Raw genomic sequence first — 25,561 nt, forward strand, 5'->3', positions numbered from 1 at the left:
CCTGATGTGTGTGTGTGTCTGTCTGCGTGTCTGAGTACGTCTGTGTGTGTGTGTTTGTCAGTCTGTGTCTGTTTGTGTGTGTGCATGTCTGCATGCGTGTGAGTATGTCTGCATGTGTGTGTGACTGCGTGAGTGTGTCTGCTGTGACTGCGTGAGTGTGTCTGCTGTGTGTGTGTGTGAGTATGTCTGCATGTGTGTGTGTGTCTGTGTGTGTCAGCGTGTGTATGTCTGCATGCGCGTGTGTGTGTGAGCATCACCCCTGTTACGGGGCTGTCTCTGTGTGTGTATGTGTGTGCCGCGAGCCTCACCCTCCATTGCGGTGCTGTGCGTGCCACGGGCGATTCACACACACGTGGTGCACTCGGGCATCATGGGGGAGTCCGGGGACTCGTGCCTGTGGTACGATCGCTCCGAGGTGCTGGTGCTGCGCAGAGCCAAGAGGCACTTCTCCGGCCTCCAGCCGTCTCCCAGGAACCCGCAGCAGCAGATCACCTTCAGGAAGGCCCTGCGCATGTCCTTGCTCCGCAGCGTGTAGATGATGGGGTTCATGGCTGAGTTCAGGGTGGCCAGGCCTAGAAAATACTCCGCCTTGTACAGGATCTTGCAGGCCTGGCCCATGCAGGCCACGTCGAAGAGAAGAATGATAAACGCTGGCGCCCAACACACGATAAAGACTCCCAGCACGATGGTGACCGTCTTGAGCAGCGCCAGGTTCTGTGACGCTGCTGCCTCATGGTGACTGGACCTGACGATCAGATAGATCCTTACGTACAGGATGACGATGGACAGGAGAATGACAGTCAGGACGGTCAGGACGAAGAGAATGTAGCGCTTGGAGTAGAGCGGCAGCACGATCGAACACTGCAGGAGGTCGTCCATGCAGTTCCAGCCCATCAAAGGCATCCCCCCGAGCAGCATCGAGAGAATCCAACAGCCGCTGATCAGCAGGCACATTCGGCTGTTCTTCTCGCTGCCGTACAGCTTGACCTGCACGATCGCCGCGTGCCTCTCGATGGCGATGGCCAAGAGGCTGAAGACGGAGGCCGCCAGGGTGATGAACATGGTCCCCTCCCGGACGAACCACTGCAGGGGAGTCAGGGTCAGAGTCTTGCCTCCCGAGAAGACCACGTTGAAGATGTAGGCCAGCCCGGCGAGCAGGTCGGACAGGGCCAGGTTGCCGATGAAATAGAACATGGCCGAGTGGAACTTCTTGTACCTGCAGATGGCCACCAGCACCAGCAGGTTCTCGAGCACGATGAACGAACACAGGACGATGAAGAAGATGGAGATGTAACTGAGTTCCATGGTCTGGTATTTGCTGTGGTCAAGCTTGCCCGTGTGGTTATAGTGCACAGCTATCAGATGCTTGTTGTAGTACTTGTTTAAGGTGCTCATGGTCTCAGCTGGGTAGGGCTCAGGCATCCCCTCTATCCAATAATAATTATTATTGTTGTTATGATTATTATCCTACAAAAGCCCCCGGCTGCTCGCTGACCTCCTCAAGGGCATTGTGGCTTCTTCAACACACACACACACGCACACACACACTTCCAAGGCTTCCCGTGGGTTAAGGTTCCAGCGGTCTCCAACCCCTCACTCACCTTGCTTTATCGTCACCTGCAGAAATCATCAGAGATTAGTTAAGGATAATAATGATATAATAGTAATCGTCGCATTCTTAAACACCGGAAAGTAATCCGCCAATCGACTAATAACAGGGTTCCTACTTACTCGTGGGTAAACAGAGGTAAAATACCTGAAGGAGGATACAACGGTAACAACACCTCCGATTTGCATTTATGTAGCACTCCTCACAAAGGTCAGTGTTCCAGCTAAATAATAATAATCCTTGCATTTTTGATAACGTGTCTCATCACGTCTTCGAGACGCTCTCAAAGCGCTTCACGGAATATACTGTAAAGTGAATTGATTGTATATTCTGTGGGCGAAACTGATGCTCTTACCTAAACGTGGCTGTTAGATTGATAGACGTCATCGTCAGTGTTGAGGTTACAGCCACGTGGAGAGAAATGCAGACAGAAAGTCTGAAGGCATCAATCATCCAGAGAATATAGAAAGGGGAAGTGAAAGACCACTGTAATTTCGAATTGTCGGAGGGAGACACGAGTTTCAGCCAATGTCCCTGAACCAGTCAGCCGACGTTTCACCCAGTCTTTGCCTGGGAGATCATTCAGTCACCCACTATCCAGTCTCTGTTCCCCTTGCCTATGTGTATTTCAGGTGAGCACAGAACAGTTCTGTCTACAGTCAGTCAGGGTCTGCCAACACCTGGCTTGTAAATGAGCGTATCTGCTGTGCGCAATTGGCGACAGCGTTTCACCCATGAGTGTGAAAAGCGATCCGCCAATTGACTAACAACTGGATTCCTACTCGTTGCCAGGTAAACAGAGGCGTGTGTGTGGAGTGATCTGAACACAGCACTCCCCTTCCCAACGCAGTCCATCACTCTCAAACCCCAGCCTCTGTTATGGGGACAGGCCACTGATCAGGCCTTGAGCAGAGAGTGAAATTTACAATTTACACTGTCAACACGGTATAGACATGGACACATATGCGCACACATGCACACACAGGCACACACACAGTGTGATCAAATACTTGATTCACCATCAACGAGATGCAGATCATCAATCCTGCACAGCTCAAATGCGCAAATAGCTGTATCGCTCCATTCAGTCTTGACACAACTGCTGATTGTGGAATCCTGTAGCTCAGTGGTTAGAGCGCTCGCCTCGCAAGTGAGAGGACCTGGATTCGATTCCTGGCAGGGGGAACCATTGGGCAAGTTTCCTTACTCCACACGCAAGCCTCTGTTGACCCAGCAGTAAGTAGGAACCCGGTTGTTAAGTCGATTGGTGAGTCGCTTTTCCGGGGGTACCAAACCCTTTCCAAAAAAATAATAATGACTTGGTCACTCACTCAATCCCTGACTGTTTGTGGGATACTCCTGTGCGCAACGGGCTTTCACAGTCATAGTCACAACGGGCTTTCACAGTCATTACACGTCACAGTATGCTCTGTGAAGCGCTTTGAAACGTCTTGAAAACATGATAAGGCGCTGTATCAAATGCGAGGACAACTATTATTACATTAACAATAAAATTGTTGATATAATATTGAAAGGTAACAATGCACAAAGCTCTCATCATGTGCTCTGGTACAGATTTAGCTCCAAAAAACAAAATGGTGCTTGCAGAGTAAAGTAAGTGTTGTATAAAGGCTGCAAAACTGAAATTCTGAGTAACTGATAGGTTTGAAGCTCTGGTTTTTGTGGCTAAATGGCAATGAACTCTTCACTACACAGCAACCGCCACATTAGCATGTAAGCACACCTGGTTGACACCAGAGATAAGAGAATTAAAACCAGACACTAGAAACCTGCCTGCATTAAGTGATTAAGAGCTTTGATATGACTCGAAAACGTGATAAGGCGCTCTATCAAATGCAAGGATTATTTTTATGAACTGCAGGCAACAACAACTTGCATTTATATTATATGATTGGGTTGGGTACTGTACCCTCTATATACTGAATATGGTACGTGACACATGTCATGCAAAACTCATCAGTCATTGCCGTGGAAACTGATGAGTTCTTTTTTGCTTGTCTGCGACGATGACAAATGATTCTATTGAGCATCGACATCGCAAGTTCAGTGTGGATTTGATGAGTGTGTTACCAGAAGCAGCAGGAAACCCAGGCTATCTCTTTGCCATTTGCAAAATCATTTCATGTTTGATAACTTTTATTCTGTGTCATTTCCTCCCGTTAGATCTGCCTCCTCCATCCGAGAAGCCAAACCACCCACACTTGTTCTGTCGTTGTGATTGATTGTCTCTCTCCAATGTGGAGGACAAATTTGCAGAGCTACGGGGAGAGAGCAGGGGAGTGGGATTGATTTGGGTAGCTCTTTACAAAGGGCAGGCACAGACACGATGGGCCGAATGGCCTCCTTCTGCGCTGGCTATATCATTCTATGATTCCATGATTCCAACCCAATGAGGCACATGGGCAAGAGGTGAAATCCTCGCTCTCCAAAGTCCATGAAAAAAAATAATAATAATCCTTGCATTTGATACAGCGCCTTATCACGTCTTCGAGACGTTTCAAAGCGCTTCACAGAATATACCGTAAAGTGAATTGACTGTATAGTTTATGGGCAGAACACGGCAGCCAATTACGCACAGCAGCGTCTGAAAAAACAGTCGTGGACTGAGTGACCGATTTATTATTTTTTTAAATAACATTTTTGGAAGAAATTATTACCTCCCAAAAAAGTGATGCGCCAATCGACTAACAGCCGGGTTCCTACACACTGCTGAGTAAACAGAGGTGTGCGTGCGCGTGTGGAGTAAGGAAACTTGCCCAACGTTTCGTCCTGACCCGCCGGGGCATCGAACCCAGGTCCTCTCGCTTGCGAGGCGAGTGCTCTGACCGCCGAGCTACAGGACTCCACTGGCCGTTACAGTAACGCAGTGTTACTGGTGGCAACTGGGTGTCTGGTGCCTGCCCTGGCGCTGCTGCCGGGTACACCACTGGCAATACCCAATCTCACCCATCCTCAAACCCATCCTCCAGCACAATGGGAGCTCAAGGTTCACACACAACTGTCGGGATTGAATGCCCTGCTCTCCGCACTAGCTCTGTGCTAATCTGCTGCTTTTTGATCGTCTTGGCTGAAACTCTTCGGCCACAGCTGCCTCTGATCACAAACGAACCTGGAACTAATCAACCCACGCCATAGCCCTGACTCCTAGCCTGACGTAGGAGGCACAGAGAGAGCGAGCGAGAGAGAGAGAGGGATAGGGAGCCTCACTCTGTATCATCATGCCTCAAGCTGTCCTTTGCACAGACTAACTATTCAGTTACCTCACTTAGGAGGCAGTTGGCTGCACAATACTTTTACTCCAGCTGCCAACAGACCTTTGCTCTATACCCTGCAGGCTCAGGCATTTTGTGAGCCTAATTCTTGCAGTTGATATAACGGCCATAAGTGCAAGTTGTCATAGTCGTTCTTTCTCTTTGTGGAGTCCTGTAGCTCAGTGGTTAGAGCACTCGCCTCGCAAGCGGGAGGACCAGGGTTCGATTCCCAGGCAAGCAGGGCAAAACGTTAGGCAAGTTTCCTTACTCCACACTCACGCACTTAGTAGTAAGCAGGAACCCAATTGTTAAGTCAATTGTCGGATCGCTTTTCCAGGGGTGATAATCCCTTCAAAACAAATAATAATAATAATTTGGTCACTTCAATCCACAACTGTTTGTGGGACACAGCCGTGCGCAATTGGCTGCCGCAAAATATACACTCACTACACTTTACAGCGAAGCACTTTGAGGCGTATTGAAGACGTGATGAGGCGCTATATCAAATTCAACATTTATTATTAATATTATTATTATTATTATTATCAAGACACGACCTACAGTCACATTAATGTGAGAAAGAGCATTTTCGAAAAAAACCTCTCAATGAAGACCTTTGTTTAATGAGTAAGGATTTACACGGCCACCATAATGACCACAGCAGAAAGGAGTTAATGTTTCTTTGCACAGAATCTGGCCAAGCCTTCTGTAAATGATGAAGCCGGAAGTAGTGAGTCACCCACTCCCGAGTTACTCTCCCTCTAGCCCCCAAGTCTCTCTGTGATCACTATGTGTGTGATGGGGTCACAACCCCAGTCTATTGCACTCCGGCTGACGAAAAAAAAACTTTCAAATAGGATGATCACGAGCAGAACACTTCTAATGAAACCGAAAGATATCAGATAAATGTAATATCAGTCATCGCATCAAAAATTCAGTGTGGCTTTGCGTTACCAGAAGCAACTATATTTCTTTGCCATTTGCACAATCAGCTCATGATTAATAACTTTTATTCCATATCATTTCCTTCCCTGTTAGGTTTAAGTAAATATAAAATTGTCAAACGGACCAGAGGGGAGATGGTAAATGTTTTCATGCAGCGAGTTGTTTGGATCTGGAATGCGTTGCCTGAAAGGATGGTGGAAGCAGATTCGATAACAACTTTCAAGAGAGAAGTGCATAAATATTTGGGGAGGACAAATTTGTAAGGCTGTGGGGAAAGCTGGGGGCGCGAGGGGGTTCATTTGGATAGCAGATAGCTCATTCAAAGAGTCAGGCATGGGCACGGTGGGCCGAATGGCCTTCTTCTGTACTGTATAATTCTATGATTCTATCTTCGTAGATTCCCTTTATTGGCGTGAATTGGTTCCAGCCCACAGCCCTCGCTATGCTTTCACTCCACAGCTATTTGTGGGATGTTGCTGTGTGTAAATTTATACCAAATACAGTCACTCTACATTACAGGAAATCCTGTGAAGTGCTTTGAAATGTCCTACTGCATGCGCTCTTCTCCTGCAGCGCCCCTCACGCTCCCCTGCGCGAGGGGCGCCGTGTAAAAGAAGCACTTTGAGACGTCTCAAAGGTGTGATATGGCGCTATATCAAATGCAAGGATTATTATTATTATTTGTTAACTTATTGTTACTGTTGAAGTGCTACATACCACACAGCTGTGCTCTCCCTACACCTCACTTCACCCAGCTAGGTAACGTTGGCACCTGGTAGATATATGCCCCGATTTACATTTGCCAGTTGCTGGGTGTTTGTGGGACATTCCAGAGGAAACAGTACATGTCGGAGCGAGTTTAAAATGAGAATGTGAAACTTAATTGTAGAGAAATTTCTGCCCGGTAATCTGCTGGGGGATTTACACCAGAGAATGAAACAACATAAGGTAGACATGAGGTGCAACAGAGTTGAGCTGCTGATAAGTCAGAGATAAAGTCCCCATGTCACCCCCTTACCAGCTACTCTTTCTTATCCACTCTGCAGTTAATTCCCACATGTACGCGGATGGCACCCGACGCTATCTTTTGCCTCCACCAGTCGACTCCAGGACCAATGCTGTCCTGACGGAATGTCTGACGGACATCAGGTAATGGATGAGAGCTAAGTTTCTCCAGTTGAGCAAGATAATAATAATCCTTGCATTTGATACAGCGCCTTATCACGTCGTCGAGACGTCTGAAAGCACTTCACAGGATACACTGTAAAGCGAATTGTCTGTATAGTTTGTGGGCGAAATGGAGGCCTTCTTTCTTGACTCCCGTCAGCGCCTCCACACCTCAGGTACTGACAGCACGACACTCCACCTCATCGAGCCAAACTGGTTTCCAAAATTAGCCAAACCATTGGTGGACAAACACAGGTAGGCACAGAGTGAGTGGCCACGTCAAGGTCGAGCCAACACCCTGTACCCAGCTCCCAAACAACAACAACTTGCATTTATACAGCGCCCCACATCCGGGGAAGCTCCCGGAGCTCTGACCACACAATGGACAATTCCATTCCACTTGCGGATTCACTTTCACACTTGAACCTGAACCCAAATCTGATGGTGGCTTCCCAGGAATGAGCATCACTGCACACACCCTCACAGGCTAAACGGCCTACTGTGCCAGCGCTGACCCTGCCCCCTAGCCCGCCCTGCCCAGGCTCCCCATCTCTCCCCCGCCATGCTCACTTTCCCCCGCCCAGGTCCCCCTGCTCTCCCCCGCCATGCCCGCACTCCCCCCCGCCCAGGCTCCCCTGCTCTCCCCCGGCCTGTCCCAGAACCCCCTCTCTGCCCTCCCAGTTCCGCACGTCCTGTCATACCTTTCTTTTTCAAACATCTGTCGAATTGATTCTGCCTCCACCACAATGTTTCGTAAGGAGCATTCCATGTCCTAATAGCCTTGTGTAATTAGCCCTAATAACCCTCTGTAACCATCCTAACTCTAATGACTCTGTGTAACCAGCCCTAATAACCCTAATGACTCTGTGTAACCAGCCCTAAAAACTCTAATGACTCTGTGTAACCAGCCCTAATAACCCTTTGTAACCATCCCTAATAACCCTAATAACCCTCTGTAACCAGCCCTAATAACCCTCTGTAATCAGCCCTAGTAACCCTGATGACTCTGTGTAACCAGCCCTAGTAACCCTGGTGACTGTGTAACCAGCCCTAGTAACCCTGGTGACTGTGTAACCAGCCCTAGTAACCCTGGTGACTGTGTAACCAGCCCTAGTAACCCTGGTGACTCTGTGTAACCAGCCCTGGTCTCGCCCTCTCCCTTTGGTTGGGGTGGGAAGGGGTCCACTGATTCCATCCCTCTCTCGGCCCCCAAGTGTCCCTATGGATTTCTCCGATTTCCTCTCGGCCTCGACTGACTGACTGACTGTCTGTGTTCCCTTTGTCCAAACCTCTGCCCACCTTTATATCTCAGTCCCGTCTTAAACCAGAGCCTCGATAGCATCACCTCCTCTCAAATGGCCACTCCAGCCCCTGGGTCCTGCCCTGCCCTGCCCTACCCTGCCCTGCCTGGGGGCTGCCCTGCCCTACCCTGCCTGGGGGCTGCCCTGCCCTGCCCTGCCTGGGGGCTGCCCTGCCCTGCCCTGGGCTGCCTTGCCCTGCCTTGCCCTGCCCTGCCCTGCCTTGCCTTGCCCTACCTTGCCCTGCCCTACCTTGCCTTGCCCTGCCCTACCTTGCCCTGCCTACCTTGCCTTGCCCTACCTTGCCCTGCCCTACCTTGCCCTGCCCTACCTTGCCCTGCCCTACCTTGCCCTGCCCTACCTTGCCCTGCCCTACCTTGCCCTGCCCTACCTTGCCCTGCCCTACCTTGCCCTGCCCTACCTTGCCTTACCTTGCCCTGCCCTACCTTGCCCTGCCCTACCTTGCCTTGCCCTACCTTGCCCTGCCTGCCCTGCCCTACCTTGCCCTGCCCTGCCCTGCCTGCCCTACCTTGCCCTGCCCTGCCCTGGCTGCCCTGCCCTACCTTGCCCTGCCCTACCTTGCCTTGCCCTGCCTTGCCCTGCCCTGCCTTGCCCTGCCCTACCCTACCTTGCCTTGCCCTGCCCTACCTTGCCCTGCCTTGCCCTGCCTTGCCCTGCCCTACCTTGCCCTGCCTTGCCCTGCCCTACCTTGCCCTGCCTTGCCCTGCCCTGCCCTGCCTTGCCCTGCCCTACCTTGCCCTGCCCTGCCCTACCTTGCCCTGCCTTGCCCTGCCCTGCCCTGCCCTACCCTACCTTGCCCTGCCCTACCTTGCCCTGCCTTGCCCTGCCCTACCCTACCTTGCCCTGCCCTGCCCTACCTTGCCCTGCCCTGCCCTGCCCTGCCCTTCTCTACAGCAAACGCCGTGCCCCAGGAATCACAACCACATCCACTGTAACCAGAGAGAAAAGGGGGACCGAAAGCGGATGAGAACGACCACTCGATCATCAAACTCACAGCGTATCCACAACAACTGCTGTCGCGGACTTTAAACCCTACAGTCACAGCTCTGGGGTTCAATGGTTCCTTTGTGAAACGTTGGAGAGACTGTGTTTCCCTCTCTCTCTCCCTCTCCCTCTCCTCTGATGGCAAACAACTGCAATGGGGAAGTATTTCGGGGGGAAAGTCTTCAGTGTGTGGATCCCAGGGAAGGAAAACCAAACCTCAGCTCAAACACAGCACAGCACAGCCCCACTTTTCTGCTGGAAAACACACACACACACACACACACACACACGCGCGGTGTGACTGCCCAAGTTACAGATGTATAATAAAGTTCAGGGACTCTTTACTTACTGTGAATCACGGTCTCTCTGTCCCCGAGTCTAACAAAGATCTCAGCCGAATGCTGTGTTGGTGTGAAGCCAAACTACACACTCACTACACACTCACTACACACACACACACACACTCTCACACAGGAGTGAACGCCCCCTTTCCACATACCGCCTCAGACCCACTGAGCAAAAATGTTCCCTTTCTGTGCTCGTGGTTTTCACGTTCTTTTTCCGCGAAGACTATTCGGGGCGCAACACTAACTGTGGGTGAGGGCGGGCGGTGCCCCCGTTGTGGATCAGAGGGGGTTCTCTCTGTTTTCCTTTCTCGCCCTCTGTTCTGCCTCCACTCAATTCCCCTCCGATTCGCAGCAACGTCTCCAAACGCACAGCGCTGTGGGTTATTAATTGTATCCTAACAGTTTGTCCCCAGTGTGTGATATTGGGTTCAAAGCTGAGATGCTAATGGGATCTCCAGGGTCCCACCCAGATGTTTGCCTTCTCTCTCTCTCTCTCTCTCTCTCTGGTTCCACATCACTGTGTGTGTGTGTGTGTGTGTTTTATGGGGAGGATTGTGTTCAATCACAAAAGCTGCCAGAATTCATCTTTGCCCTCCTTCTTCGAGAGGATTTGTGGAGTCGACATTTTCGGAGACACGGAGGAAGCAGATGTGATCTCTGGGGCGGAATCGATAGCCGATTCCTGTTCATAAATGTAACGCCAGAAACTTTTTCGTTCAGTCCCATCTTCTCTCTTCCCTCTTGCTCTGACAAGCTGCCACCAGTGCCCTCTGTTGCTGTCCGAACGTCAAAGCCAGTGAGCGTCACACTGTCGTGTCGGCTCTCTGCTGTGTTTCCCTGACACCGAGGCCACAAATAATAGTAATAATAATAATAATAATAATCCTTCGAGACGTCTCAAAGCTCTTCACAGAATACACTGTGTATTTTATGGGCAAAACGCTGCAGCCCATTGCGCACAGCAGCATCCCACAAACAGCTGTGCACGAGTGACCAATTTAGTATTATCATAATTGTTTTGAAGGAACTACTTGTCCTTGAACCATCGTTCACTGTCACCTTTCATGTTCGCGAGGCTCAGTATCACATTGTGAATTGAAGCAACTTTTCCTGTTGTTAATTATTAGCAAATCCGACATATAATATTTTTTATATTTTTGGGGGGAGAATGTGATCTGCCGGCAGTTTGAGAGAGAGAGAGAGAGAGAGAGGGAGGACTTTCTCTCTCAGGGTCCGAGAGAGTTAAAGTCACACACGAGGAAGAGAACAGTCAGAGTTCAAACCCTGAGAGATAACAGAAATACTCCCCTCTCTGTCTGTGCCTCACCATCAAATACTCATTAGTTCCTCATTATTAAAACTGGAAACCCCAAAAAATAGATATCCTGGAAATACTGTCACAGCTGTGAGATGACATCACCATGTTTCTGTAGAAACATACTACTAATAATAATAATCCTTGCATTTGATATAGCGCTTTTCACGTCGGGAGGACGTCCCAAAGCGCTTAACAGAACACACTGTAAAGTGAATTGACTGTATATTTGTGGGCGAACGCTGCAGCCAATTGCGCACAGCAATGTCCCACAAACAGTCGTAGATTGAAAATGACCAATTTATTATTGTTTTTGATACAGTTGTTCTTTCAGCCCCTCGCGCCTGTTCCACCATTCTGTAACATCATGGCTGGTCTGTACCTCAAGTCCAATTACCCACCCCTTGCCCCATATCCCTTAATACCCTGACCTAACAAATATCGCTTAATGCACCATTGATAATAATAATTCATTCATTCAAGTTTCCTTACTCCACACACGTTTACCCAGCAGTAAGTAGAAACCCGGTTGTTAGTCTATTGGTCGATCGCTTTTCCGGGGATAATAATCCCTTCAAAATAAATAATACTACTAATAATAATGTGGTCACTGAATTCACGACTGTATGTGGGTCACTGCTGTGCACAATCGGTTGTCGCATTTTGCCCACACAAATATACAGTCACTACACTTTACAGTATATGGCTTTAACTTTACACTTTACCACACACCAAGTACAAAATCTTCATCCTCACTTTCTGGGCCCCCCAAGGCCTTTCCCCCTCCTACACCTCTGACCCGCTGACCCCCTAGCAAACTGCCCGCTCCCTCTGCTCAGCGGGTTCCGGCCTGATCCAGGTCTCCCGCCCGACCCGCCCTACCATCGGTGGCTGGGCTTTCAGTCTCTCTGCTCCCACTCTTTAGAACTCCATCCCACAAATCCCTTCATCTCACTTCCTCAAAGCACGACTCAAGACCCTCCTTTTTGACCGTGCCTTCAGCCGCCCTCCTACCCCTCTCTGCTCTCCCTTATCCCAACCCTGCCCCCCCCTCCCCCCATGCTCGGGTCCTGATCCCTGATTGTTCAGTGGCTTGGGACGTCCTCCCGACATGAAAGGCTCTTTACAAACTTAATGTTATTGTTGTTGTTGTATATCCTGTGAAGCGCTTTGAGATGTCTCGAAGACATTATAAGGCGCTGTATCAAATGCAAGGATTAATATTATTATTACCAGAGTCCGCTATAATGCACCCTCTCCCATACACAGTGCAACAGTGCGTGAAAAAATACCAGCGGTCTGCGACTATCTGGGATAATCTGCAGCTGACATACAGCCAGTTTTCAAACAGAACATCTATTAATATTCCCATTGAAGTAAACAAGAGGCTGAAACAGTCCACTATTGCAACATCCAGGGCTCACCCATTTGGATGAAGAAGACTCTCCATTTTATCTCATCCTCAATAATAATGTCTCAAAGCGCTTCACAGGATACACAGTCAAGTGAATTGACTGTATATTCTGTGGGCGAAACGCGGCAGCCAATTGCGCACAGCAGCGTCCCCGCAGACATAGAATCATAGAATTATACAACAAAGAAGGAGGCCATTCGGCCCATCATGCCCATGCCGGCTCTTGAAAGAGCAGACAGTCGTGGATTGAGTAATCACATTAATATTATTATTATTTTGGAGGGATCACTACCGCTAGAAAATCGACTAACAACCGGGTTCCTACTTATTGCTCGGTAAGCAGAGGCGTGTGTGCGGATGAGGAAACTTACCAATGTTTCGCCCCGCTACACAGTAAGCATGAATGGCCAACACTCTTCACTGACTTTGGCTGGACGGAAACAGCTCTCCGTTTTCGATGCGATCAGCCGCAGAGCATAAGATTTGTACTAGACCTTAAAAATAATCTGTTTGATGTGGTTGCACGAAATGCCATGGAAATCCTTCACAGAACTGTGAACGGAGCTGGTCTGATGAGAGCTGATTACGTGAGAATTGAGTGGCTCCTCACCCAGAGTTCCATTTCCACAATGACGAGGACAGGGTTTTCAGGAATGGGGTTCGGGACAGGACTCATTTAAGAAACAGCTCAAACAGCTCAACGCTGTAATGAGAAGGCGTCAGGGTAGGTTTTCTGGAAGAAAGGCGGTCGCCCCTTCAGCCTCTCTGGAACTCCATCCCACATTCTGTTCGCCTCACCCCCTCCCTTGAGACTCTCTCTTCGACCGCGCTTTCGGCCACCCTCCTACCCCCACCCTCCCTGATCCCAAACCGCCCCCCTCCCCCGCCCAGCTCGGTTCCAAATCCCTGACCGTCCTCTCGACGTGAAAGGTGCTGTGCAGATCTGACAGTGGAAAATGCTACGACAAGCGTACATTTGTCAGTCCCCATCCCTCACCCCTCACCGTTTGGCCGTTGGGAAAAGGAGCTAGGTCCCAAGGCTTCAACGTAGCTTTGATCTGGTTACCCAGGAAGTACTTGAATGTTCAGGGACCAGATTGATTGACCTGAAACAATTCAGCAAGACACGTTCATTAAATTGTACCCCTGCTTTGAACGGCCTGGAAACAGGATACAACAAAAACTTGCATTTATATAGCGCCCTTCACGGGATATAGCGTCTCAGAGCGCTTACTAGCTATGGGCCCACGGGAGCGTCCACATCCCTGCCTGCGTACTTGGAGAACGAACAGCAGAGAGTCTGAATCCAAGATTTTCAGACCTTTGTTCCTGGCCCATAATCAGAGGAATCTTGGAGCCAACACACAACCCGCCTGCACTTTCTGAACGGGCTGACAGCAAGGAATGTGGACTGCGGCAGATTTAGGATCTGTGATGGGAGGAAAGAGGGTAGTTTCCCAAGTGGGGTCAGAATTAACTGTTTAACAACCAGAGTTAACAAAATATAGTGGAGTCCTGTAGCTTAGTGGTTAGAACAATCGCCCTGGGCAGGGCGAAATATTGGACAAGTTTCCTTACTCCACACACACGCCTCTGTTTACCCAGCAATAAGTGGGAACCCGGTTGTTAGTCAATTGGTAGATCGCTTTTCCAAAAAAATAATAATAATTTGGTCACTCAATCCACGACTGTTTGTGGGACACTGCTGTGCGCAATTGGTTGCCATGTTTCACCCACAAAATATACAGTCAATTCACTTTACAGCAAGTTCTATTATTTTGAAGGAATTATTACCCTTAGAAAAGCGATCCACCAATCGACTAACAGAACCGGATTCCTACACAGCAGACTTATCCTGTAAAGCGCTTTGAGAGTCTCAAAGATGTGATAAGTCGCTACATCAAATGCAAGGATTATTATTATTATTCTCTCTGCCCCAATCCTTTACTTCGACCCTGATTTTGTAATCCACAATAATATACATTCAGGTAAGTTACATCCTCATTCATTGAATTCCAAAGTCATCGATTTATGATGAGGCCCAGACTGAACAGTTCTCAGAATAGGCACAGGAGAAAGGGCAACTCGGGATAAGATTAAGTTTTGTAACCCTTGAAACGAGACATCTCCGAGAGACGCCAATGAAAAATGCGGAATGCAATTGGGAAAGTACCAGCACTAACTGTGTGGGTGTGTAACAGCACTGGATGTGGGTTTGCATAACAGCACATACTATTTGTGTGTAACTACTGACCCTGTGTGTGTGTATGTGTGTGTGTGAGACAGCACTTACTGTGTGTGTGTGTGTGTGGATGTGAAACAGCACTCACTGTATGTGAAACAGGACTCACTGTGTGTGTGCGCATCTGTGTGTGTAACTACTGACCCTGTGTGTTGAGCCTATAATAAAACATTCTTCTCATCTTAGGCTTCCCAGAGGAAGTGACAACCCCTCAGAGAAGCTGTACCTAACACACCACCAGCCTCTGACATATTGCAGCTCAATTACTTTGCAGTTAATTCCTCATTTTATGTTCCTCTGTTTCGTTCCCTCTTCTCAACTGGTTCTTTTTGAGAACTCACATCCCATTTCCACCTTCGCCTCTCAGCCTCTCAAACTGGAACATTTTATCGCAATGTACAGGCCTGTGCCTGCCCTCCCACCCACGCACACAGCTGTTCCCACACACACACACAGCTGTGCCCACTCACATATACACAGAGCTGTGCCCACTCACACACACACACACAAAGAGCTGTGCCCACTCACATCTGGTATCTGTCACAGGGCTGTGCCCACTCACACACACAAAGAGCTGTGCCCACACAGACACACACGCTGGCACACAGGAGCTGTGTGGTGGAGGATCTTGTTCAATGTTGCTTCACATTCCCGTGCTGTAAACTTTCCTGATCCGAGTGCAGCCAGTAACATAATTGGCATAATTGTTTAGATCATCTTCTCAATGGATTCCAACGATGCAGCTCGGGGTCTAGACTGATTGCTTCTATCTGTCTGACGGACTGACTGTCTGACTGACTATGAGGAGAGCAGAGCAGTGAGGGCGAACTGCGCCGCACAACTGTCTGAAGCACTCGTCTTCTGTGACACATGAAGGGGTCACTTAGATCAACCTATTTGTGTTGCAGTCAGTTTCCAGTAGTTGGATAACCTTCAGAGTGTGCACGTGTGTGTGTGGGTGGATGAGTGGGTTTCTGGGTGAAGGTAATGAAATTTTTGTTTACAGATAAGTTTCTGTCTCATCCACTCCCACAGCACACTTCAGTCTTATCTGATCACTAAAAATAGCCATACATTTCCTACCACAGATATAAGGTAGCTAAGTGCTTTGAGATCCTCACTTGTTTTCAAATCGCTCCTTGTCCAGGCACCTCCCTACCTCTCCCCCCAACCCGCTGCCTCTGCTTGGCTGGCCAGCCTCCTGCATGCCCCTCGTGCCCTCCCTTCCACCATCGGCGGCCGCGCTTTCAGCCACTGCGCCCTGAAACTCTCCCTCTAACCCTCTAACCCTCCGCCTCGCTCCCTTCCTTCCCCATTTTCAGGTCGTGCCTGAAGACGGTCATCTCCCTCCGGCTCAAAGTCGCGCTCTGTCACTGTCAAGCGCTCCGGGACGCTATCCTGCGTTGGGGGGGGGGCGCTTTGCAAATGCAAGTTGTTGTTGTCATCGCAGCGTGCTCTGCTGCTCTGGGCAGATCTTTAGCTGTTGCTTGTTCTGACCTATGATGTGATGGATCAGCTGCTTCTCTTCCCTTTATCTCTGTGGCGTTTAGGGCAGGAGAGCTGTTCCAGTTTGGCTCTCGCCTGGTTTGTTCAAGCTCATGTGCTGATAAATCACTTGAAATGAAAAAAAAATGATACAGCGGGTTGGACACTCAGATTTATGTGAGCAATGGAACGCAGGCGTTCTTCCTGGCTGTGTGACACAGTTCCTGATGCAAGACGTAAGTAGACTGTGTAATGTATTCCAGATTGTGAAAGGCTATGAATTTTTCCTGTGACTTGCACAGCAACAAATGGACATCAGCGCAGTCAGAGCAGACCTTTCCCCGCTAACACAAACACTTAAACCAATCCGAGTTATGCCCGAAATGCTCCCTTAGCTTCTTTCTCTTTCTGATGCACGGTGATGCTCTGGATTTCCATCTGTCCGTTATTACAATAACCTTCAAACGAGGTGACCAGGTTTCGATTCCCAAACACAGTGAAACCTTGGGCGAGTTTGCTCACTCCAGACGTCTCTGTTTACCGAGCAGTAAGTGGGAACCCAGTTGTTAGTCGATTGGGGGATCGCTTTTCCGGGGGTAATAATCCCTCCAAAATAATAATGATGTAGTCACTCTGTCCACGACTGTTGGTGGGACACTGCAGTGCGCAATTGGCTGCCATGTTTTGCCCACAAAATATACCGTCACTACACTTTACAATACATTCTGTGAAGCACTTTGAGACGTCTCAACGACGTGGTAAGGCACTATATATATCGAATGCAAGGATTATTATTATTTTACAGCAGCCTGAAACCTTTGCTGGCATTTCCTTGATGAGCCAGCTGTGTGCATTTACTAGTCTGTTCTACTATTGTGCACTCAAGTGTCTCAATTGTGGTGTGGTGTAGCTTTGACCACACAGCAATCCCAAAACATAATCATTCAGTAAAGTTGCTCAAAGCATCTCTTCTTAATTTGCTCAAATTAAGATACCGGAAGCCACATGATAAGCTTCTGGTTTTAAAACCCTGCTCGTAGAATATTGTGTCACTGGTTCTGTGATGACTGATTTGTCTGATTCGTTAAGCTGAGACATCAATTGTAAGTTCCCCCCTCTCTGATCAGACTTTTGACACACTTTCACCCATAAAATGTACAGTCATGTCACTCGGCAGCATATCCTGTGAAGATCTACGAGACGTCTCACAGACATGAATAAGGCGCTGTATCAAATGCAACGATTATTATTATAACTGATCTCAGCCTGACTCAGTTGTCTCACTCTCACCTCTTCAGCACACCTTGGTCCTCATGTGTAAATTGAGGGGATCCAATAAATAATAAAGAACAGTTGCAAATAATGATAATAATCCTAGCATGTGATACAGCGCCTTCTCACATCTTTGAGACGTCTCAAAGCGCTTCACAGAATATGCTGTAAAGTGAATTGACTGTGTATTTTGTGGGCGAAACACGGCAGCCAATTGCGCACAGCAGTGTCCCCACAAACACTCGTGGATTGAGTGACCAAATTATTATTATTTTTTTGGAATGGGATTGTTAGCCTCAGAAAAGCGACCCGCCAATCGACTTAACAACCGAGTTCCTACTTACTGCTGGGTAAACAGAGGCGCGTGTTTGTGGAGTAAGGAAACTTACCCAACGTGTTGCTCTGTCCGCCTGGGAGTCGAACCCGGGTCCTCTCGCTTAAACAAATAATAAAGTAAATAATAATATTAATAAGTAAATAATAAAGAACAGTTACACATCCACATTGTGCGCTCGGCCCCATCACTGGCGCAGGATAAAGTCGAACTACTTGGTCCCATTCAAACAGGCTGTGGTCTTAACTGTTCCCCAGTATATGTGTGTGTGTCATCACATCAGCATCAAATTGCAATCTTGGAGCACAGTATCCCAAGGTGAGAACGTTTGAGTTGAGCCCAGCAAACCAGCTCTGCGCTTCTATCTCTTGCACAGTGAATCCCGGGATTTCCTGCATCCACTCTCTCCCCTCAATTCTCAGAAGCAAAGTCTCTTGCGCACAGTCAAAATAAATCATATCTGAGGAGCAGTCGTCTGCATTTGAGCTACACCAAGCGGGTCAGTAGGCACCGCCACGAGTAATCAATAGGGCTGTTTATTGCTCGTCGTGTTTTACAGGCAGAGATATGGCACCAGAGAGTGCGCGAGAGTTTGTGCGTGTGAGAGTGAGGGTCTGGTCTTGGGACAGGATGGATTGTGAGGATGAGCATCAGAATTGGAACACGACTTATTCTTTCTTTCCTGCCCCCGATTGAGCTGTTGCAGAATTTGCAGAGTTTGTGTGCTTTGATTTCCGAGTGTCAGCGTTAGCATATCAGTACGAGAGTCGAGGATGTGGCGAACATTTTCTCGCAGAGAAGATAATGATCTACCGACTTGAAAGACGATAGATGCAATATTATAGCTTTTATCCCAATTTCTTACCCGACAACAACAGCGGCCCCTCACGCAGGGCAGTGTCCCAGAGCGCTTGACAGTGACGGAGCACGATGCCTGGCTGGGGGGGAGGAAGGGAGGGAGGGAGGAGACCGCAGGCATGGTCGAATAGGAAGGTCTTCAGGCCTCTGTAATCCGCTGTGGTGCGTACTGCCCAACCACTCCATCGTTCTGCTAAATCAGGCTCTCTGCCATCAGTGGGCGAGAACGCTCTTTGGAATTCTCTCCCTAATTTCCTCTGCCTCGCCTGCTCCCTCTCTACCTTCCTCCCATGGCCCTATCACTTTCTCTGTTTGGGCTCCCACTTCATCTGTATTTATTTATATCTCTTTTGAACGCCTTAGGCGTCTCTGTACCCGTGACCTCCGGCGGTCTGTTCCGTATTATAGCAACATAGAAACAGGAGGGGGCCATTCAGCCCCTCGAGCCTGTTCCACCATTCTATAAGATCATGGCTGATCTGTACCACAACTCCAATTACCCGCCCTTGCCCCATATCCCTTGATCCGCTGACCTGACAAACATCTATCCATCTCAGTCTTGAGAATGTGAATGGACCCAGCCATAATCCTTTTGGGGGAGGGAGAAAGAGAGAGAGAGTTCCAGATTTCCGCTAGCCTTCAGGTGAAAAACTGCTTTGTAATTTAACTCCTAAATGGCCTAGCTTTAATTTTAAGATTATGACCCCTTTGTTCTGGATTCCCTGACCGGAGAAAATCGTTTCTCTGTATCTACCCTTTATTATTTTAAATTATCAACATTAACAACAAAATTACATTTGTATAGCGCCTTTTTCACATTGGGAGGATGTCCCAAGGTGCTGGACTGTCAATGTTTCGGACCTGAGCTGGGGGTCGAGATTGGGGAGGGTGGAGGGCAGGTGGGGGGGAAGCAGGATGATTGAAAGCACCATCGAAGAGGAGGTTCTTGAAGGAGGCAAGGGAAGGGTGAGGTGGAGGGACTGCACAATCATTTGTGTTAAGTCCTTTTTTTTTGGACTCTCTTTTCACCAGCTTTGCTCTGATATGAGGGTCATGTCCTCTGGTCTTGGATTCCCCAATCCGAGTGCAGAGTGTGGATTACGTGTGTGCAGTGTACAATTCCCCTTGCCCTCTGCCTGTTTGAACGTAAACACTGTGTGTGGTTCTTCCCACATAACATTCTTTCTGCGAGGGTGGGATTGCAACAGGATTAAACAAATCAAACCTCCCACTCACGATATCAACACAGTGCTGTCCCCTGTTATTGATTTCAGGGGCAAATGAGTGACTCAGGTATTACTGATAAGTCTTGAACCGATTCCTATATGTATTTTCCTCACCCACGTTCAACTGTCACCCTCTTTTGATTAAAATATTTCCAGAGAATTTCAGCGCTCGCAGATAGGGATTGACAGCAAACAGTCAGGTCAGGCTGCACTCAAGAACAAATTATATTGGTATAGCGCCTTTCATGTCAGGAGGATGTCCCAAAGCACTCGGTTGGATTTGAGCAATTCAATGTCAATGGAGTCCAAAAGAAGGCGTGATTGGTTTGATGAGGGTGAATATCAGTTATGGAAAACAATTTCTGTACAATAGATTATTTGTATACCGTTTCACCACATTTGCATTAGATCTCTCACCCCATACGATTTACTGAATACCTTTACTGAAATCCAGGTGCACAACATCAACTGACTACCTTGCTTACCCTTATCAAGATCCTTTGCACTGAGTCAAAGAATAATAATCCCTCAATAAACCCCCAAAATAACAATAAATAATTTGGTTACTCAATCCACCATTGCTTGTGTGCGCAATTGGCTGCCCACAAATACAAAGTCAATTCACTTTACAGTGTATCCTGTGAAGCGCTTTGAGACGTCTCGAAGATGTGAAAAGCGCTGTATCAAATGCCAGGATTATTATTATTATTAATTATAAAACCGGTAAATTAGTTTGGCAAGGATCCCGAACTTCATTTAGCCAGATAATGAGCGGACGCCAGTGGCTGGAGGAACTTCACCCCGTCATGAATCAGCACTTTCAGGAGGAGAGGGCAAAAAAAAACACACGACTGATGGAGAGAGAAAATCTATGTCAAGCAGGTGCCCATTATCTCTCACAAGTGCACATTCCATGCATTCGCTGAGTTCCTGTGAGAGATGATATCTTGTTACCTGTTTTGTCTGTCCCGTATTAGCTGCCTCCAGATTCTCATTGTTCCTTATCACAGGTCACAAACTCACAGATTCTGTCTCGCAAATGCTTTGGAGATGTCTCTAAAACGACAAGAAGTTAAAACAATGTCAGTCTCTATCAGTCTTGTGTAACACTGTTTATGCACAAACCGCTTCTCCAAGCTCCTCGTCAGGACATTACAGAACTTGCAGAAAAAGAGAGAGATAGAGAGAGCAGATTACCTGCTATCACACACAGTAAAATGCATTCACATACTCGCTCACTGCAATTCGCCTAGCATCATGCTGCTGCTCAGAGATCTTTCTGCAGTTGAGTTAACAAGTTTTGCAGCGATAGTCAACCCTGTCTGCCATCAACCGGCACAAACTGAGCTTGAGTAACTGATGGTAGTTACACAACTCACTTGAGGGTTTCGCTCAAAACTGATTTTGTAACTTGGGAGAGTGAAGTTAGTCAGTTATTTAACTGCAGTTGTTTAACTGCAACTTGCAGAATTTGCAGGGCGAGGAAATATTATTCAACAACGATATTGTAAAGCGCCTTTCACGTTGGGAGGGCGTCCTGAGCCGCTGGCTAGTCAGGGCTTTTCGACCTGAGCAGGGAGAGGGTTGGGATCTGGGGTGGTGGAGGTAGGAGACTGGCCGAATGCGCAGTCGAAAAGGAGGGTCTTGAGGCTTGCTTGGAAGGGGGTGAGGGAGCGAGACAAAGGGACTGATTTATGGGCAGAACATCCCAATTACGGTGAGGCCGTGAAGCCAATTCAATTCCACTGACTTGTGAACCATGTATGTCTCCCTCAATCTTAAAATCCCTCCCTTCTACATCTCCAGGCTCTTCAGTTACTCCATCAAGATTTGAAGTAGATTTGCAGGAGAGAGGCTGAGCTATCAGCCAGGGTCAGACTGGGAGGGGGGGGAACATCAATGAGGATTTGGATTACGCAGTTTGTTTTCACTTAAACTTTGTGCCCAACATTGCACTTTGACCTGTAAAACTTCGAAGCTCAGTGCCCCAAACGTCTTCTGCAGGAGACTGCCTGAAATGTGCTACTCTGTGAATGTCAGCCATTAGCATTAGAGTAAACTAACTGCCGGGACCTGACTTACTCTCTCTAATGGGGGAAAATGAGTGTGTGTGGGGAGGTGGGGGGTCAACATACTGACCTTTCACCTCTGCGAGCAGGGTTCAAATCCAGTGGGAACTGAACAGAGATCTGTGTTTTCGGGGACGGGGGAGGGGGGGGATGGAGGCGTAACTAAACATTACTGGGATATGGGAATGTCAGAATGAGGAGGAGGGGGTCACTGACCTATTATGACCACAAAATATACAGTCCATTCACTTTACAGTATATTCTGTGAAGCGCTTTGAGAAGTCTCGAAGACACTGCATCAAATGTAAGGATTATTATTAGGGCAGAGTTTATGGTAACCATTAGAACTTGTACAAAATATTTTATTTAATTACATGAAATCTACAGACACTCTCTGTGGGGAAATTATTCCAAAACAATATGCAAAACTGGGTTGACTCCAGTCCACAATCTGGGCTGTGCTCCCCACTGTCAGCGCAGGGCTGGAGAATGAGCACAGTGTTGAATGAGACCCTGTTTGCTTAAAGTTGTCTGAGTGCTTAAAACTGGAGACACAATCCCCTCCCATCAGCTTGTCCAAGCCTTCACTGCGCAACACTGAGTCTCCACAGAAAGGCCAGGCTCCAATCTGGCTGCTTTTATTGTAAACTGAGCTCTCTCTCTCCCTCTCTCTCCTGGGGCTGACCTCATAAGCTATTAAAACAGAAACAGAATTTGTGACCCCATACATAAATAATTGATTCATCCCAGTAGTGTTCTCCAAGCTGCTGTCAGCTGTGAGCAGAATGCTGCAGCTCACACCAACGAAGCATCATTCTCATCGAAACTGGCAGCTCATTTAACACGGTTGCTCGCCCCCGCTCAGAACACTGACACCCGTAGAGGGAGGAAGCTAAACGAAAGATAACTCTCACTCCACGTGCAATAGTCATGAAGGTGTATCTGTGTATTGCTCAAGATTGCTGGCATCCTGTAGCTCAGTGGTTAGAGCGCTCGCCTCGCAAGCGAGAGGACCTGGCTTCGATTCTCTGGCAAGGCGAAACATTGGGCAAGTTTCCTTACTCCACACACACGCCTCTGTTTACCTAGCAATAAGTAGGAATCCAGTTGTTAGATTGGCGGATCGCTTTTCTGGGGGTAATAAACCCTTCAAAAAAAGAAATAAAAGTAATTTAGTCACTCAGTCCACGACTGTTTATGGGGACGCTGCTGTGCACAATTGGCTATGTGTTTCGCCCACAAAATATATACAGTCAACTCAAACTTACAGTATATTCTGTGAAGCGCTTTGAGACGTCTCAAAGACATGAAAAGGTGCTATATCAAATGCAAGGATTATTGTTATTATATTATTATATTAAGGGGCATCCAGACTGCATACTCAGAGGCTGATCAGCACCTGGCAATCCCACTCATCAAGACCTGACTTGCCTGGTGCCCTCCATATTTTTATTTGACCAGCAGGGTGGGTGGCTGACACATGCGGAAACCCATCACCAGTCTCTAAACCAAGCTGAGATTTTCATGCATCCCACCTACATGTGCAAATCCCAGAGATAGGTTATCGGAACAGAACTTGCGCTCTCTCTCTCTCTCTCTGGAGGAACACATCCTGCTTACCTAATTCCAGAGAGTGCACAGGAAGTGTGCTTTGGCTGAGCTGCGTGCCATCAGAGTGTGGACTCTCTTCTCTACGTCGGAACAAATTCTTCAGCTTTAATCGTTAGCAATAAAATGATAGATTTCTCTTTGGGGGAATAGGCAGAGCAGTGTTTTTGGAACACTGTGCTTTGATCTTGACTCAAGTTAAAATCCAGCCCAGACCCGAATGAGGGTAAGATGATCTCTTCTCTCTGATGTGCAATTGAGTAATACAGTCTGGATCTTAGGCTTAAATACGTGCTTGGTGAAGTTCAGCTATCCTAAGCAGACCCTGAGAATGTTCTTGGTGTCAGGATACACTGTAAAGTGAATTGACTGTAATATTTTGCGGCCGAAACGTGGTAGCCGAGCCCTCTAACCTCTGAGCTACAGGACTCCGCAAGGTATTATTCACATCATGTAAAAAATTCTTCTGTCATTTAATGACAGAAGAAACTGTCATTAAACCTGGCTCTTATTTTGCAATATTTCGACCACTTTCACAATGCCGGGTTGTGGGGAGGTTTTTGCGTTTAGACTGATTAGTTGGTCAGTCACCACATTAAGGCTCACAAGCTTCTGCTGGTTGGAGCTTTGTCATGTTTCGATTGAGGTTCGTGACGGACAGTGTCATAACTCGGGGGCAATGATGCTGGGTGTCACGAGGTGGGAAGTGGTGGCAGGAAGGGAGGAGAGGCATTGGCAGGAACGGAAGTATAAAGATGTACGTACCACTCGCGTTACATAAGTCATACGGAAAGTCTCAGATCTCAGGTCCCAACCACCAAAGGAAGCTTCAAAGGGCTTAATTTGGCCCTGGAGAGTTCCCCTTTCCTGATGGCTACCTGCGAATTCTGATGGAAAGTTGGCATTGAATATCGCCCCCAACCTCGGCATCACCTAAGTGCTACTTCTTGATTCACTCATTGTGGAGTCCTGTAGCTCAGTGTTTAGAGCGCTCGCGTCGCAAGTGAGAGAACCTGGGTTCGATTCCTGGCAGCCCGCCAATCGGCTAACAACCAGTAAACAGAGGCGTGTGGAGTCGATTCCTTACTACACACACACGCCTCTGTTTACCCAGCAATAAGTAGGAACCCGATTGTTAGCCGATTGACGGGTTGCTTTTCCGGAGGTAATAACCCCTTCAAAACAACTAATAATAATAATAAATTGGTCACTCATTCCACAACTGTGGGGACGCTGCTGTGCGCAATTGGCTGCCGCATTTCGCTCACAAACTATACAGATAATTCATGTTACGGTATAAACTGTGAAGTGCTTTGAGACGTCTCGAAAACGTGTTGAGGCGCTGTGTCAAATGCAAGAATTATTATTATTATTTTTATTTGTATGGCACTGAGAAAACTAGGATATGGGATTGATCTCGCTGAGGGGGTGTTAAGGTGATGGATGGGATAGGTTGCAGATCCAAGAGCAATATGTTAAGACTCCAGCCCGACTGACCCAGGACAAGACTCTGAGCTGGGGGGAGGTGACCGTATGCACAGTCGAATAGGAAGATCTTCGGGCGCGACCTGAAGATGGGGAAGGAAGGAAAGGACAAGGCGGAAGTGTGACAGAGTTTTGGGTGTAGTGGCTGAAAGCTCGGCCACCGATGGTGGAACGGAGGAGGGCACGAGGAACATGCAGGAGGCTGGAGCCAGTCGAGCGGAGGCAGCGGGTTGTGCATTGGGGGTGGGGGGGTTCAGCAGGTCGGAGGGGTAGGGAGGTGCCGGGGTATGAAGGGATTTGAAAACGAGTGAGAGGATCTTGAATGGAGCTGATGCAAGTCTCTGGGTTTCGGTGTGCTATCACTCTTGTGCTGACATTACACATGAAGGCGATTCACATGAGCTGGTGTTGCATTCACACTCTCCCCTCCCCCTGCCTCAATTAAAGCGACAAACTTGCCCCACCTGTACAATAACATTTTATATCTAACATTGCCACTTAATACTTTGTAAAGAGCAGGGGTCATTGTATCATAACATCGTTTGCACTACGGCTTCGTACAGATTGTTTCTTAAAGATTGGCTCTCCGCACTGCACAGGCATTCATTAC

At 48.0% G+C, this 25,561-nt stretch overlaps 1 protein-coding gene across 5 annotated transcripts; it reads right to left on the minus strand.

Annotated features, from left to right (window-relative positions):
- Positions 1–244: 244 nt before the first annotated feature.
- On the minus strand, positions 245–22,970 carry LOC103187565 (sphingosine 1-phosphate receptor 2). 5 transcript variants are annotated; one of them, XM_042344720.1, is made up of 3 exons: positions 22,944–22,970; positions 20,744–20,845; positions 245–1,617 (listed from the first exon to the last, which is right to left on the minus strand). In XM_042344720.1, the coding sequence occupies exon 3, from the start codon at positions 1,420–1,422 to the stop codon at positions 343–345; it is 1,080 nt and encodes a 359-aa protein (XP_042200654.1). In that variant the 5' UTR covers positions 1,423–1,617; positions 20,744–20,845; positions 22,944–22,970; the 3' UTR covers positions 245–342. The 5 variants fall into 5 exon arrangements, with proteins under 5 accessions (XP_042200654.1, XP_007905309.1, XP_007905313.1 ...); XM_007907118.2 differs by lacking the exons at positions 20,744–20,845; positions 22,944–22,970 and adding an exon at positions 9,646–10,138; XM_007907122.2 differs by lacking the exons at positions 20,744–20,845; positions 22,944–22,970 and adding an exon at positions 9,307–9,610.
- Positions 22,971–25,561: the final 2,591 nt, after the last annotated feature.

This window comes from Callorhinchus milii, unplaced genomic scaffold (genome assembly GCF_018977255.1).
Source record: "Callorhinchus milii isolate IMCB2004 unplaced genomic scaffold, IMCB_Cmil_1.0 Scaffold29, whole genome shotgun sequence".
Lineage (NCBI taxonomy): Eukaryota > Metazoa > Chordata > Chondrichthyes > Chimaeriformes > Callorhinchidae > Callorhinchus > Callorhinchus milii.

Coding starts and splice junctions, on each gene's coding strand:
- LOC103187565 (XM_042344720.1), bottom strand. CDS start 1,422: ATGCCTGAGCCCTACCCAGCTGAGACCATGAGCACCTTAAACAAGTAC.